The 16,453-nt window shown below is 35.4% G+C and overlaps 1 protein-coding gene across 5 annotated transcripts in view; it reads right to left on the bottom strand.

The window, feature by feature from the left end:
• Positions 1–16,453, bottom strand: part of LOC106880822 (sorting nexin-13) — a 167,491-nt gene that overhangs the window by 43,962 nt on the left and 107,076 nt on the right. For all 5 annotated transcript variants that reach the window (XM_052968756.1, XM_052968768.1, XM_052968749.1 and 2 more), the window contains 7 exons: positions 14,845–14,986; positions 13,298–13,407; positions 9,927–10,014; positions 9,634–9,689; positions 9,364–9,498; positions 5,192–5,296; positions 2,581–2,716 (listed from right to left, as the gene is read on the bottom strand). In XM_052968756.1, coding sequence (XP_052824716.1) covers positions 2,581–2,716; positions 5,192–5,296; positions 9,364–9,498; positions 9,634–9,689; positions 9,927–10,014; positions 13,298–13,407; positions 14,845–14,986 — 772 coding nt within the window. The remainder of the gene's footprint in view (positions 1–2,580; positions 2,717–5,191; positions 5,297–9,363; positions 9,499–9,633; positions 9,690–9,926; positions 10,015–13,297; positions 13,408–14,844; positions 14,987–16,453) is intronic.

Genomic DNA, 16,453 nt, shown 5'->3' with positions numbered 1-16,453 from the left:
CCTTACTTACAGCGTCCCTGTACATGGCTTGCACAGCTCTCACTAACCATTCATCTATCCCTAGTTTCCTCATTCACCACCAGATAAGGGATCAGGGGTCCCTGTCAAAGGCTTTCTCCATGCCGACGAAAGCCAGGTACAGAGGTTTATCTTTGGCTAGGTATTTCTCCTGCAGCTGTCTTACCAGAAATATACCATCAGTGGTGCTTTTCCCTGGCACGAACCCAAACTGCATCTCATCTAAACTGACTCTCTCCCTAATTAGTTGGGCTATGACCCTCTCCATGACTTTCATTACCTGATCCAACAACTTGATACCTCTGCAATTATTTGTATCTAAAGCGTCACCTTTACCTTTGTAGTAGTTGACTATGGTGCTGCTACACCAGTCATTGGGTATGACTCCATCATGTATCACCTGGTTAACTATACGGGTGACTAGGCTGTAGCCAACATTGCCAGATATTTTGAGCCTCTCTGCAGTAATTCTTGATGGGCTGGGGGCCTTCCCTGTCTTCATACTCTTAATTGCTTTATCTACCATGGTACTGTCAACTCGGATAGCTGGTCCCTCTGTTGGGTCGACATTCAGCAGACTCCCTTTCTCCCATTCATTCTCTTTATTGAGCAACCTTTCATAGTGGCGTCTCCAAACCTCTCTCTTTGCAGCCATGTTTAGTGCAAGTGAAACATCATCATCCATGCGGACACATTTCTCTCACACACTGTCTTGCAACATGAAATACTTCAAGTCTTTGATCCTCATGGCGCAGAACATTGGCAAATTTTTTTCTTATCTGCTTCCCCTCTAGCTAAATAAACCTGTCTCCTAGCTTCCCTTCTGGCAGTCTGATACAATTCCCTGCTACCACCGTTCTTCCAGTCCTTCCAAGCCTGTTTCTTTTCTCCAGTCCTTCCAAGCCCGTTTCTTTTCTCTAATAGCCCTGTCAACAACATTGTTCCACCAACATGTTATTTTGGGTTGAGAGGGGACTTTGCACCATCCACATTTCTTGAAACTCAACTTTTAAGCTTCATGTTTATAAATATAACATGTTAATGATGTTGAATGGGTGCAAGATGTGGCATGTGAAACTCTGATATGAAGCAAAAGCTACTTAGAATCTGTCCAACAAACAAGTCAAGAATCAATTTAGACATGTAGAGTGACCTTTACAACCTAATGGCAAGGTTTGATCAAGCTAGGACCTGCTGGTAGGCTTATAACTCTTTAAATACCAAACAGGTGCTACACTGGACAAAGATAGCCACTGAAGAGAAGAAAAAGTAAATCTAAATTGGTGTTAAAAATGTTAAGCAGAATCTTTGACGACTTTCAACCAATGAAGTAATTCTGCTAGGAACAGAATCACTGGCATTCACCAGGACAAGCCTATCTTGGAGATTATTAATAACAATAATCCTTTCTACCATAGACACAAGGCCTGAAATCTGGGGAGAGGAGGCTAGTCAATTACATTGACCCCAGTGTTTCACTGGTACTTAATTTATCAACCCCCGAAAGGATGAAAGGCAAAGTCAACCTCAGTAGAATTTGAACTCAGAATGTAAAGATAGACGAAATGCTGCTGAGCATTTCATCCAGCAAGCTAACGATTCTGCCAGCTCAATAATGATATTAATGGTTTCTAATTTATGCACAACACCAGTAATTTTGAGGGGAGGGGGTATTCAATATCAATGACCCCAGTACTTGATTGGTATTGTATTTTATCAGCCCTGGGGGAATCAATGATAAAACTGATATCAAGGAGATTTGAATTTGGATCAAAAAGGGCTGGAGGAAATGCCAAAAAGCATTTTTTTTTAATACTCCAATGTTGTGCCAACCTTCCCTCCAGGGAGAATAACAGTAATAATTGTATTGTTCTCTCCAAAAATATATAAGACTAGGGTTAAAATAGTAAAACATTAGTCAGTTTTAGTGAAATATTGCTGCTTCTATCTCAAGTATGTATTTATTTACAGCTGTTTAGGCTAAATCAACAAAGTAGAAACACAATTCATTCACTTTATATATTTTTAAGGAAATGTGTAAAGGATACACTCAATGGTTTTCAAATTAAACATTTGACATGAAATAAATTTTAAAAAAAAGAGACAACAATAAAAAAAAAAGAGAGCATAGTATCAAAATATTTCAGTTAAAATAGCTGACCATAAATAAATGGGAATAATTTATGCTACTTTTTTGAAGACATACAAACTGTTACAAAGTTTCAATTAAAACTTTGTAGTAGTTTTACAGCTACAGCATTTGCAAAAGCAGAAATATATATTATCTCTGAAATAATGGATTTAAACTATAGAAGATTGCATGTACACTTAATCTTTAGGTACAAATAGATTTAATATATTTTGAAATCCTTATGCAATTCTTTTTAAAGAAAGAAAAAATGCTAACTTATTTTGAAATAACATAAATACACTTAAATTCAGTTGGTCGTAGCATATTTATACTTATTACCTAAATGTAATTTATTTATTTGTTATTACATTTTTAATGATAAATTAAAAGAAATCAGAAGTTTGTATAATTTTTGGAAAGTAAAACCTTACCATCATCAACATCCAGTGTGCTACCATCATCTTTCTTGCTGTCTGGCAATAGACCTAGTTCAGCTAGTAATTTTACATACATAGTACTCTGCAGAAAACCTTCGTAAAATGGTTCGTTTAGCAGTAACTGGAACACCTAGGAATAATTAATAGTTAATTAGGTTTTAAATTATATAAATCACATGGAAAATCTTCTTAATAACTTGAAATATAAAAAAATTAATTTTACTGTTAATTCAGGCTACATTAGTAATGATAATAACATCAATTTCTTTCATTAGTACAAATATTTTTAAAAAAATTTATTTTATCTTAAAGGTTTACCCCAATAATTTTACTAGTATATTATTTCATTCGTCTTCAAGGGATGAAGTTGACTGGCAGGATTCAATCTCCGAATGGCAAGGGACATAACTACTAACATGGCAATACAATTTCTAATTATGCACTATTTGCAATAATAAAGACTAGTAATGAAATCTAATGATTACTGACAAAAGTACAAAGCCACAAATTTCGATTCCAGTAGTTAACTGGTACTTATTTAAACCATTAACCTATCCAAAATGTTTTCATAAGTTTGTCTTAAACGTTCATGCTTGTTTTCAGATTTTTAGTTGAACCTTGATTCATATGTTCAGAGTAAAACTAAAGCTTCCCTTTTCTAAGTCCAAAATTACTCAACAGGGTTGAAAAAAAATTGGAAATGTGTATCCTATACAAGGCATGGTTGCCAAAGAAATATGTCCTGTATATTACATGTGATACCTAGGACCCCAAAAGGACAAAAGGCAAAATTGACCAGAGAAGGATTTGAACTTAAAATATACAATGACATAACTAAATGCTACAAAGTTATTCTTTCTGATAATAGTTTCAGCCACTACCTTTATTAATAATAATTCTTTCTAATTTTGGAAAAAGACTACCAATTTTAAAGGGAGGGGGCAAGTCAATTATACTGATCCCAGTACTTGACCAGTGAAATTTGGTCATAGAACATAGAGTCAAAAGAAATGCTGCAAGGCATTTTATCCAACATTCTAACAATACCGCCAGCACCAAAAAAAATATATATATTTTCTGTTACAGGTACAATACCTGAAATTTTGGGGAGGGGTGTAGTCTATTACATCAAGCCCACTTCTCAACTGGTACTTATTTCCTCAAACCCAAAAGGATGACAGGCAAAGTTGACCTCAGCAGAATTTGGACACAGAACATAACGACAGATGAAAGAGCACTAAGCATTTTGTCTGGCAAACTAACAGTTCAGCCAGCATATAACCTTTCTAATAATGGTTTCAAATTTTGGTACAAGGCCAGTAATTTCAGTGGAGAGAGTATGCTGATTACATAGACTCCAGTGATCAACTGGTGCTTATTGACCCCGAAGAGGATGAAAGGAAAAGTCAAATGTAAAGACGGATGAAATGTCATTAAACATTTTGCCTAACATGTTAAGAATTCTTCCAGCTTGCCACCTTGCCTTTCTAATAATAAAAATAATAATTATCTTGATAATAATTTCTGACAGAGTCACAAGGTCAGCAATATTAGAGAAGGACTGCCATTGCACTGCCCTCCAAATAATAATTGCTTGTAACTTAGGTACAAGGTCAACAATTATGAAGGGAGGCAGAAGTTGATACCATAAACCTCAATACATGACTGGTACATCATTTAACGTCCGCTTTCTATGCTAGCATGGGTTGGACGATTTGACTGAGGACTGGTGAACCAGATGGCTACACCAGGCTCCAATCTGATTTGGCAGAGTTTCTACAGCTGGATGCCCTTCCTAATGCCAACCACTCCGAGAGTGTAGTGGGTGCTTTTACGTGCCACCGGCATGCAATAAATAATGTATTCGCCATGCTCTGCTGCAATACCATCAAGGTTATTACCACAGGGCACAGCTGAGTACATCATTTATTCTGGGGTGTGTGGTCCATTGCTTCCTCCCTCCATTTCTTGCTTTCTCTTTCTTATTTCCCTTCTCTCCTATCTTTTGCTACCTAAGTGTTCTCATAAAATTCTAAATTTGTATCCTCTCATCAGAAATGCAGTATCACCAAAGCTAAATTCAATTTATTCTCATTGAAACAGTTAATCTCATGTTAATAAATACTGTGAATATATAAAGATCCTTAATGTGTGGCAAAAAAAAAAAAAAAGAGTACAGTTATTGTTGTTTAGTCATAAGTCAGCCCTGATTGTGGAGATCAAAGCTGTTCCACCCATAACCAATTTGTCTATATTTAAGACATAATGTATCCAGGACCATATCAAGTTTGACAGACATTTCCTTCCATTTTAAGAATAAAAGAGTATGATCCAAAGAAAATTCAGTTGTTATTTCTAGCATGTCTGAATTGGACAAGGGAAAAATCACACCAGATACTCAAATTGTTTCAGTCAATTTTGCCAGAAGACCTGTAGTCTTGTTTTGATCATAAATTGTATGTAGTGTCTAGTTTATTATTTGTCCATCGCATGTTGTCACCTGCAGAATTGACTATCTTGTTCGACTAAAAGGATTTTCATGGTGTAAACAATAATGAGGGTGTGAGGAAGTAAAAATTACTGAATGAAAATGGAATCATTTTACCTTGCTTTGGACTTCATCAAAAGCATCTTCAGTCAGCATTTTGCTTTTGATATTTATCAATGTTCGTTTGCATATCTCAGGATCAACTTTAATTTTGGATGTTGACTGAAAGGAATAACATTATTATTATTATTATTATTATTATTATTTACTTTTAATCTGCATGTTTATTACAATTATTCATCGAGACACACCCACCACCCTAGGGTGAGTGAAGGATAAGAGATGTTACAGTATAACTGAAAGCTTGAGGAGGGTAAGTGGCAGGGGGCAGTTGCAAAATATCTTCATGTAATACAGCATGTACATTTAAATTGATAGGGTTTTTCTAAGGAAATGGGCAGTACTTGTCAGCACAACCTTATTCGTTTAGTGTCAACACAGGACATCTCGAGATGAGATGGTCTGTTGGTTCATCAAATTTATTGTATAATCTGCATTTAGAGTCAGAACCATTTTGAAAAATATTAGCTAGGTAGTTTTTGGTAGGCAAGCTTTGATTTTGTGCCACCAATATGAAACCTTCAGTCTCTGCTTTAAGTTCTGAGCTTCTCAGCCACTGATGGATTGTTGCTTGATCTACATCAGCATTTCGACTTTAGAGTATATACTGTCTATGCAGAGGCTTCTGGTTCCACCACTCCTCAATTTGTTTCTGCCCATTCTTTTTTGCAGTCTGTTTGATCCGTTTTGCTTTTCCATGGCAGTGGTTTCAGGTTCTTCATCTAATTCAGGGTTGATGCCAAGCTCCCTTGCAAATTTGCAAGCTCCCTTGACAATAGAATGTACTTTTTTGCTGCTTTTGTGTTTGCACACAAGCTGCAGCATCCAGTCCTCTGTACTAGATAAGTACTTGTTCATTGCTATTGTGGAGGTCTTGCAGCACAGTTTTATCTGCATAATTCCTCTTCCTCCATTACGTCTATTATTATGTTGATAAAATAAGTACCAGTTGAGCATTGGGATTGATCTAATTGACCTATCCCTTCCCCGAAATTGCTGACCTTGTGCCAAAACTTGAAAACATTACTATTGTTGTTATTGTTATTATTATTATTATTATTATTATTATTATTCAGTAGTTTTATTTTTATAACGTGCTTTCACTTCACTACCGAGCGCAGCTCTGTGCGCCTTGGGTATGTGCTGTGGTTTGCTGTGGTGCTCTTATGTTTACTGTATTGAAAGTGTTTTGCGTAGAATGTGTGCAGTACCCAGTAGTGCAATTTTCTGTATGTTATATATATTTGTAAGTCCTGGTATTTTTGTTATGTATTTGTCTGAATATTTTTTTATTATACCTAAGGCACCTACTATGATAGGAATTGTTTCTGTTTTTAGATTCCACATTCGAGTTATCTCTATTTCCAGGTCTTTGTATTTTGAAAGTGTTTCCATTTCTTTTAGAGAAACGTTGTCATCTGCTGGTATTGATACATCAATTAGAAAGCATTTTTTTTCTTCATGATCTTTGACAACTATATCTGGTCTATTTGCCTTAATTTCTCTATTATTATTATTATTAAAGTCTCAAGCTGGCAGAATTGTTAGCATGCCAGGCAAAATGCTTTGCAGCATTTCATCCGTCTTTACGTTCTGAGTTCAAATTCCACTGACATCGACTTTGCCTTTCATCCTTTCAGTGTCAATAAATTAGGTACCAGTTGAGTACTGGGATCAATGTAATTGACTTAACCCCTCCCTCAAAATTTCAGGCTTTGTACCTATAGTAGAAAGGGTTGTTGTTGTTGTTAGAGAGATAGAATGGTAGAAGCAGTATAAAATTTAGATTAAATGCCTTTTTTGCTTATGCTTAAGAGCCATTATGTTTTAAATTCAAATACTATCAGGGACACTTGTCTTTCATTTTTCTAAGAGTCATTAAAATAAGTACTAATTAAAATAAGTACTAATTAAAATAAGTACCAATAAGTGCCATTAAAATAAGTACCACAAGTTCTGAAGCTAACTTAATTGACTCTTTTTCCACTTCACAAATCTTAGAGCTTTATTCCAAAGTTATAAATTATTACTATAATCATATTTCAACATCATTATTAATATTATAATAAAAGCTATTAAATGCTGATTTAACTAACTGAAATGATATCTTGAGGTTTTGGTGTCAACTAGTCTCCTCAAATCTCAAGAATATTTGAGACTTTTGCAGAATACAGGATGGCAAAGTCCACAATATTTGTCTCAGTTCCAGAATCGTTCAGCCACTTCAATAGTAGTTTGGGCGTTGTGCCAAGTCCACCAATTATCACAGAAAGAATTTCCATAATTTCTTCATCTCTCTTTGGATCCTGATATTTCTTGATTTTCTCATCTTCCTTGATATCCACTCAACTATCATTTTTAGGATCACAAATTCACAGATCATCCAATCTTTTAACTTTCATTTGTTTCAGTTATTAGACCGCAGCCATACTGGAGCATCACCTTGAAGAACTTTTAGTCAAATGAATCAATCCCAGTACTTATTTTTTGTTAAGCCTGGCATTTATTCCATTAATCTCTATTGCTGAATTGCTATGTTATGGGGACATAACCACACCAACATTGGTTGTGTAGCTGTGGTGGGGGGACAACCACAATCACAAAGCCATCAACACACACACACAACAAGCTTCTTTCAGTTTCCGTCTACCAAATTCACTCACAAGGCTTTGGTCAGCACAAGGCTGTAGTAGAACACACATGCAGTGGGACTGACCCTGGAATCATGTGGTTGGGAAGCAAGCTTCTTACCACACGGTCATGTCATTTTACTTTCATTTGGTGTCCATGCTTCGATAATACTATCAGTATTAAAAGAGAAATCCCTTAAAATCCTGTTATTATTATTCATCATGACAGCCTTTGGTTTGTGCTCATATCATTATTCTGATACTTCAAATTCACAAACTTGACAAACAATGCAATGCATTCTTTTACAGAAAAAAAAACATGCCTTTGTGTTATCAAGTGTTAGTGAAAAACATGAAGAGATAGTGGAAACACAAGTAAGAAGATTGCTTCTTTAGTAATTAATGCACTCAGCACAATGCTCAAAATGTTATCTAAAAGACAAAAAGTGATAAGACTTGAGGCCTATATCTTTTAATGTCTACTGACTTCACTCATTTTACTATTATTACTATTATTATGATATAGCTTTTCATCTTTCTGAGATATAGGATGAATTAAACATAGGCACCAAGACACACACACACACAACAGGCTTCTTTCAGTTTCCATCTACCAAATCCACTCACAAGGCTTCTATCAGCCCAAGGATAAAGTAGAAGACACTTGCCCAAGGTGTCATGCAGTGGAACTGAACCCAGAACCATGTGATTGAGAAGCAAGCTTCTTACAACACAGCCATGCCTGCACCTATGTTAGAAATTATCCTCATTATTATTAATCATTGTAAAGTGGTAAGCTGGCAGGATTGTTAGCACAATGGACAAAATACTTAGTGGCATTTCTTCCAGGTTGACATTCTAAGTTCTGATACCACAAAGAACAACTTTGTCTTTCATCCTTTTGAGGTCAATTAAACAAGTACCAGATGAGCACTCAGGTCAATCTAATCAACAGGCCCACTCCCCAACAAAAATTCAGACCTTCTACCTATAGCCGAAAGGATTATTATTATTATTATTCATTTGACATTCATCTTCAAGTTCTGAGTTCAAATTCCACTGACATCAACTTTGTCTTTCATCCTTTTGGAGGTCGATAAATTAAGTACCAGTGAAACCTGGGGTTGATGTAATCGATTAGTCCCCTCCCCCAAAATTTCAGGCCCTGTGCCTTTAGTAAAAAGGATAATTATTATTATTATTATTATTATTATTATTATTATATGAAAGGTGGTGAGCTGGCAGAATTGGTAGCATGCTGAGCAAAATTTTTAGTGGCATTTCGTCTGTCCTTACATTCTGAGTTCAAATTCCGCAGAGGTCGACTTTGCCTTTCATCCTTTCGGGGTTGATAAATTAAGTAGCAGTTGCATACTGGGGTCAATCTAATTGACTGCCCCACTCCCACCAAATTTCAGGCCTTGTGCCTATAGTAGAAAGGATTAAACCTATTGGCGATTTCTAGGTAACACTTTTCTGATAATGTTAATTGATGAACAGCAGAAGTATATAAATATAAAAACAAACTTTTAATCTTACTTTTTCAGACAAATACTGCTCATAAATAATCATAGCTGCTCTACGTAATGACTCTAAATCAGGCTCATTAGCTCCTTCTGTTAATTTCTGTTCATGAGCGGCAGAGATTTGTTCTTCAGCTGCTGCTCGGAAACCCTGAAATAAAGCAGCTACAATGAGTGTCCATCACTAGAATGTCAATAGGCATGTAAAGAAAACCTGAAATGCATAAAAATTTTCAAAACACAAAATAATATGAGTGAATAAAGAAAAATGTGCGATTATACTCACCTCAACGTTTAGATAAAAAAATAGATACTGCTCTCCTCCAATACTTGTCATATATTCTGAAGAAAAAGAAAACATAACAACAATAATAATTACTTAAGCAGAATGCATGGAGAATGGCATTAATAGGTGTTTCAAGTTATTTTTTCCAAACGAATTAGTAGTAGTAATCATCCTATTAATTCTTTTGGGAAAAATAACTTGTAAATGTCAACACTAACAACAATACACACTAAGCTTTAAATTGAAGTTATGTCAAAATTCAGAAAGAAAGATTTGTTTAAAATATAACTTACCAATAAAAACAGAAAGTGCAATATTGTTGTTTAAAATATCTTCTAGAGTTAAAACAAATAAATTCTGAGCTTTACAGAATTCTGGTTCCTAAATATAATTTGAAAAATAAGCACACTGTTAATATAAAGTCATCGATAAATAATTACATAATATATTATCACATATAATATATCTCCTAATATGATAATGAGCGTAGTATTTTTATATATTTGTGTGTGTGTGTGTGTGTGTGTGTGTGTATGTGTGTGTGTGTGTGTGTGTATATATATATATATATATATATATATTTGTCCAAAATCATACAGTAGGGGTGAAGGGAGAGGAGAGAAAATAGTAATTAAGTGAAGGAGAAGTAGTGAGAGTAATAGCCATGACTGAAAGGGAGTGGTGCTTCTTAGGTCCAACTTTCCTTACACTTTGTTGTGCATGCACGCTGACATTACACATTCAGCAAAGCATATGTTTCACTACCATGTAGCATGGCTGTTCATATACAGGCATCACAGAGTCTGTCTTTTACTCTGAGCGAGAGGCCCTTTGTTACCAACAGAGGCAGGAGCTCTCTGAACTTTGCCCAGCCTATCTTTATTCTAGCAGCTATGCTCTCAGAGCATCCACCCCTGCTACTGACTAGGTCACCTAGGTAATGGAAGCTATCAGCATGTGATGGAATCTATTTTCTGTACGTTTTTAGTGTTTATTGTATCTGTGATACCTTCCACACACAAAAACTATCTTCCCTGTTAACCTTCCTCTGATATTGCTGCACCTCTTATGTTTCCATAGCTTACACTGGGTACATCTTATGGAGTTTCTACCTATGTCTTTTCTACAGATCAAGCAGGGCCATCTACCTGAACGGATTTGTGATTTGTCAGCCTTCCTACTTACTAAGACTTGGGTTTTTGCTTGGTTAATTCTAAGGCCCTTTGATTCTAGACCTTGCTTCCACACCTGAAACTTCTTCTCTAGCTCTGGTAGTGATTCAGCTATTAGAACAAGGTCATCGGCATAGAGAAGCTCCCAGGGACAGCCTGTCTTGAATTCCTCTGTTATTGCATGGAGGACTATGATGAACAAGAGGGAGCCGAGGACTGACCCTTAGTGAACCCCTACTTGTACCTGGAATTCTTCGCTATATCATTGCCAACCTTCACCTTACTAACAGCATCTCTGTACATGACTTTTACAGCTCTCACCAACCACTCATCTATCTCTAATTTCTGTACTGACCACCAGATAAGGGATTAGGGGGCTCTGTCAAAGGCTTTCTCCATGTCAACAAAAGCCAGGTACAGAGGTTTATCTGTGGCTAGGTATTTCTCCTGCAGCTGTCTTACCAGATATATAGCATCAGTGGTGCTTCTCCATGGTACAAACCCAAACTGCATCTCATCTAAACTAACTCGCTCCCTAATTAGTTGGGCTATGACCCCCTCCACAACTTTCATCACTTGATCCAACAGTTTGATACCGTCGTAATTATTTCTATCTAAGGTGTCACCTTTTCCTTTGTAGCAGTTGACTATGGTGCTACTACACCAGTCATTGGGTACGACTCCTTCGTGTATCACCCGGTTAATGATATGGGTGACTAGACCATAGCCTACACTGTCAGGTAGTTTAAGCATCTCAGCAGTGATTCCTGATGGGCCGGGGGCTTTCCTTGTCTTCATACCTTTAATTGCTTTATCTACCAAGGTACTGCCAATTCGGATAGCTGGTCCTTCAGTTGGGTCAACATTTGGAAGGCTCTCTTTTTCCCATTCATTCTCTTCATTTAGCAACCTTTCATAGTGGCATCTCCATGTCTCTTTCTTTGCAGCATCATTAACTGGAAGTGAGCCATCATCCATAATGACACATTTCTCTCCTATGACATCACAGTTTTCTCTCACACACTGTCTTTCAACACGAAATACCTCAAGTCTTTGGTCCTCACAGTGCAGAACGTTGGCATATCCCTTTTCTGCTTCCCCTCTGGCTAAGTAAACCTGCCTTCTAGCTTTCCTTCTGGCTATCTGATACAATTCCCTGCTACCACCATGCTTCCAGTCCTTCCAGGCCTGTTTCTTGTCCCTAATGGCCCTGTCAACTACATATCATACACACACACACACACACACACCAACCATAAAAAACCAATGTGGTGTGGTTTTTGTCCGACAGAAAATTTCTTCGCAGATGCGTTGTGTTAAAATCACAATATATATTGGAATGAGGGGAGCATTGTCCTAGCAGAGAATCACAAGGATGTCAGATGTCTTTTGGCGAGGGACAAATTTCATTTAGGCAAGTGACAAGCAGGTACACATTACTGGTAAGGCCCCAAAGCATTGAAACGCATCTGACATTCTCATGAGTTCATCTCAGTCTGTCATATATTGTGTTTTTAACATAACATGCCAATGTTGAGATTTTCTCTCAGACAAAAGCCACAACATATTAAGCCTTTCAATGTTGTAGGTAAGTTAGTTATGATACACAAATAATAATGAGAAGTTTTATTCACAACTTTTGCAACATCAAAAAGTTCAAGGACATATTTTTTCTCAAGATAGAAACATCAGTTCAGCAGAGGTTGTGGTTATGGGAAAATTTAAAGCCACTGTTGGTCGAAGGAAATGGACTACCAATAATTCGTTGGTGACAAATTTACTGCTGTAGTTTCATTGAGTCCCTGAGCAGTACACTTTATTTTAAAGTACCTCAGTTCATCTAACTGTTGACAATAAATACCAAAAGCCAATTGGGATTGTTACTTGTGACACACTAGCATCTTATTCAGGGAAGGAGATATATTTTTCATACATGAATCTGAAGCTAAATACCCGCTTACAAGGTCGCTCAAAGAGTGAAAGAACACAAGCAAACAATAGTAAGAGTTACTTCCCTGAGATATCTAGTTACAGAAGAGAGCTTAAAATATTTTTACCAAGAATATAACAAAGTGCTGGACTACATATAAATCATATAGACTATACATGTTTGGGTCAAGAAATAAACTAAAGGAGAATGTAAAGCACATGCATTGTAAATAGCTACCCACGTACATACACATGCAAACACTGAAAGTATATATATTTCACACACAAAATGTAGATAATTTATGTTGAAAGAACTACGTCTCTAAAGAACATAGCCAGTCTGAAGGGAAGCAATAAAATTCTGCTGATGTGTATGCATTAAGTTAGAATATTTTAACAGGATGAGGACCATCACTAAGCATGTCAGCCATTCATATTGGATATAAAAACAATTTTAAAATGGCATTCACTGAACTGAGATACTAAAAATGCTAAAATTAACAACACAGGCAAAAATTTGACAAACACTTTTAATGAATAAAACCAAAAATAATTCAGCTTACCTCACACTGAAGATCAGAGTCTGTCTGGCCAGCCAAAAGACAATTCATTCTAGTATCACACATGCTCTGAACAAATCGTAAACTATTTAGATTTTGTTTTATCACAGTATCTACAAAGTAAATTTAATTTGCATTTGGAACTTTTCCTTCATGGAAATATATATATATGTTCATACATGAGGATACATTTAAAAGAAAGAAAGGAAACAAAAGCAGGACTATAATGAATTTGTTTGGGTTTTCTTTTTTAATTAATCTTAGTAACATAATTTTAGTTGTGTAGTAGTTTAAGAGCATTCAATGAAAAAGAAATAATGTAGTAGAGCTTGGACAAAAACAGATTAGAAATTAGCATGAAAAGAAATTCATAACTTTGATTTTTGATAACCATTAGAGTATTTATACCTTCAAATTTCCGCAAACTGTTTAGAGCAATGAATTTCTAAAGATATTTATTAATTATCATTTCTGTATCACTTCAGAAAAAAAAAATTAATTGATCAAATAAAAAGGTACAATAGAATACTGTAGGATATTAATCCAATTTATGTTGAAGTCTGTATCATCATTTTACACATGGTTATCTATGTGAAAATCAAAGGAGAGATGGCAAAAGACCAATAAAATGATACTCATCAAATCAGTACACTCATCTACAATGTTAGTGTGGAATTAATAAAGATGTAATGAAGCTACTTGACACACACTTGTTTTGAACTTTTTTGAAACATGATCAATTCATTGTTATGATTAATGAACAACATTGTATTTAGAAGAAAAGGTTTTCAATATTCTGCTTGTAATTGCAGGAATTGTGATTAATTAAAGTAGTTTTAAGTGTTAGATAAAAATAGATGCAATTGATAATGTGTCTTAAGGTTTATTTGAATAAGGTATTAGATACACCATCATCATCGTTTAGCACCTGTTTTCCATGCTAGCATGGGTAAGATGGTTTGACTATAGTTAGTAAGCCAGAGAGCTACACTAGGTTCCCGTTTGTTTTGGCTTGGTTTCTATGGCTGGATGCCCTTCCTAATGCCAACCACTCCAGAATGTACTGGGTGCCTTTTACGTGTCACTGGCACTGGCCACAATTATGATAGATGTAACTATAAAACTTTATAGAAACAGACAACTTAGTGGTTAATAATCATGTATACAAGTAGAGATGAGCTGTATTATCAATGGGGTCATTCTAGATACCTTAGCACACCAGCTTATAATGAATTTAAAAATAAGAAAACTAAAGGCAAACTAACCAAAACTTAGAAGAGTGGGAAAGATATTCTAAAGATGAATGCAGAATTGAAACTTAAAAATCATACTAACCGACTACTATTCCACAGTCATAATTAAAATCAAAACATTTTTTAAGTCTACCTTTATTTAAGTCCATTGTAGACTGCATCAGTTTTCTTTAAGCAATATGATATTAACTGCTTTATGAACAAAGCAGACATGCCTTAAAATATTTAGTTTGGAACAAAAGAATTCTACATTTATAAAAAAAAAAATTCAGGAATAAAAGCAAAACATTAAATTACCATTTGAGCCTCCTGTATCTTTGCTTCGCCATCGTGCAATGTCATGGTTAACCATCTCTTTCACAGCTTCTAGTTCCTCAATGGAATCTGTCGTCTTTATCACAGTCATGAACGTGTCATTATTAAATGTAGCTTCTTTACACTATAACATAAAGAAGACACTCATTATAGCGTACCACTGTTAGTACAAGATTTTCTGCTTTACATTCATGACATTTTAGCCTATTAGACTACATCAATACTCCAGTTAAATATGTGGATATTCTTCCATTAAAAAAAATTCTGTTACAAATGAATGAGAATGATTTTTTTCTGAATTGAGCATTCCAGATAAAGAATTAAAAAAAAAACTTCATATAATGTGACTTATTAAGATCAATTTCCTATCAAAAAGTCTTCATCAGATCCATAAATTATATATTATAAAAGAATCAGACACTAATGTAAATAAAAGTAACATGCACCAATAATAATTATTTTCAAGTGAAACTACTGGAAATAATTGGCTATATAATTCTCTTCCAAATGTCCTGTATAGTTTCTCTTTAAATTATCAATATGAGAGGTGCAGACATGGCTGTATGGAAAGAAGCTTGCTTCCCAACCACATGGTTCTGGGTTGGGCAAGTGTCTTATACTATAGCCACAGGCTGATCAAAGTCTTATGAATAGATTTTGTAGACAGAAACTGAAATATGTATGTGTGTGTGTGTGTGTCTTTGTATCTTGTTTGTCCCCCATCACTGCTTGACAACCAGTGTTGGTGTGTTTACATTCCTGTAACTTAGTGGTTCAACAAAGGAGATGGTAGAATAAGTACTAGGCTTTAAAAAATAATAAGTCCTGAGACTAATTTGTTCAACTAAAGAAAACCGTTTAGGGTGGTGTACCGGCATGGCCAGTCAAGTAACTGAAACAGGTAAAAGACAAAAGATGATATACAATCAAAATAATCATCTACAGTAACAATTGTTAGAGCCACTAGCTGTTAAAGACAAGAAAAAGTTGAACTAATCCAAAGAGTTAAAAGTTGTGGGTTTCTAGTATTTTAAATTGGTAAAAGCAAATCGTTAACTGACTAAACTTTTAAACTTTGGGAACTTTACACAATTCATAGAAAACAGTAGACAAAAACCTCATTACATGAGTTATTAGTTTTTTTCCCCACCTTCTACTTACCTAGATTAAATAAGTCTGTAACACAAAATATCTTCATTTGTCTTGACTGTACCCCATTTTTACCCAGACCAGTATAACTTTACTACGACTTTTAGATCACACTGTCAACACCTCACTTAACAAGCATCCCCTGGTTGCATTACATTCCAATATCGTTATTGATGTCTCTCAGAGCCATCTTTTGTCCCCTGTTTCTGTCACTGGAATGCAGTCATGCTGGACACTGTTTAATTGAACAACTTCACCTCCAGTAACTATTTTTACAGTTTGGTACTTATTCTATTGGTCGCTTTTGTTAAACTGCTAAGTTATTAGGTGCATAAACAAACCAATACCAGTTATCAAGAGGTGGGCAGACAGACATAAACACAGATACACACACACACACACACACATTTATATATATATATATATATATATATATATATAT

Source organism: Octopus bimaculoides, chromosome 1, assembly GCF_001194135.2.
Source record: "Octopus bimaculoides isolate UCB-OBI-ISO-001 chromosome 1, ASM119413v2, whole genome shotgun sequence".
NCBI lineage: Eukaryota > Metazoa > Mollusca > Cephalopoda > Octopoda > Octopodidae > Octopus > Octopus bimaculoides.
Note: the sequence above shows the minus strand (reverse complement) of the source record. Positions and strands in the feature narration are given on the sequence as shown.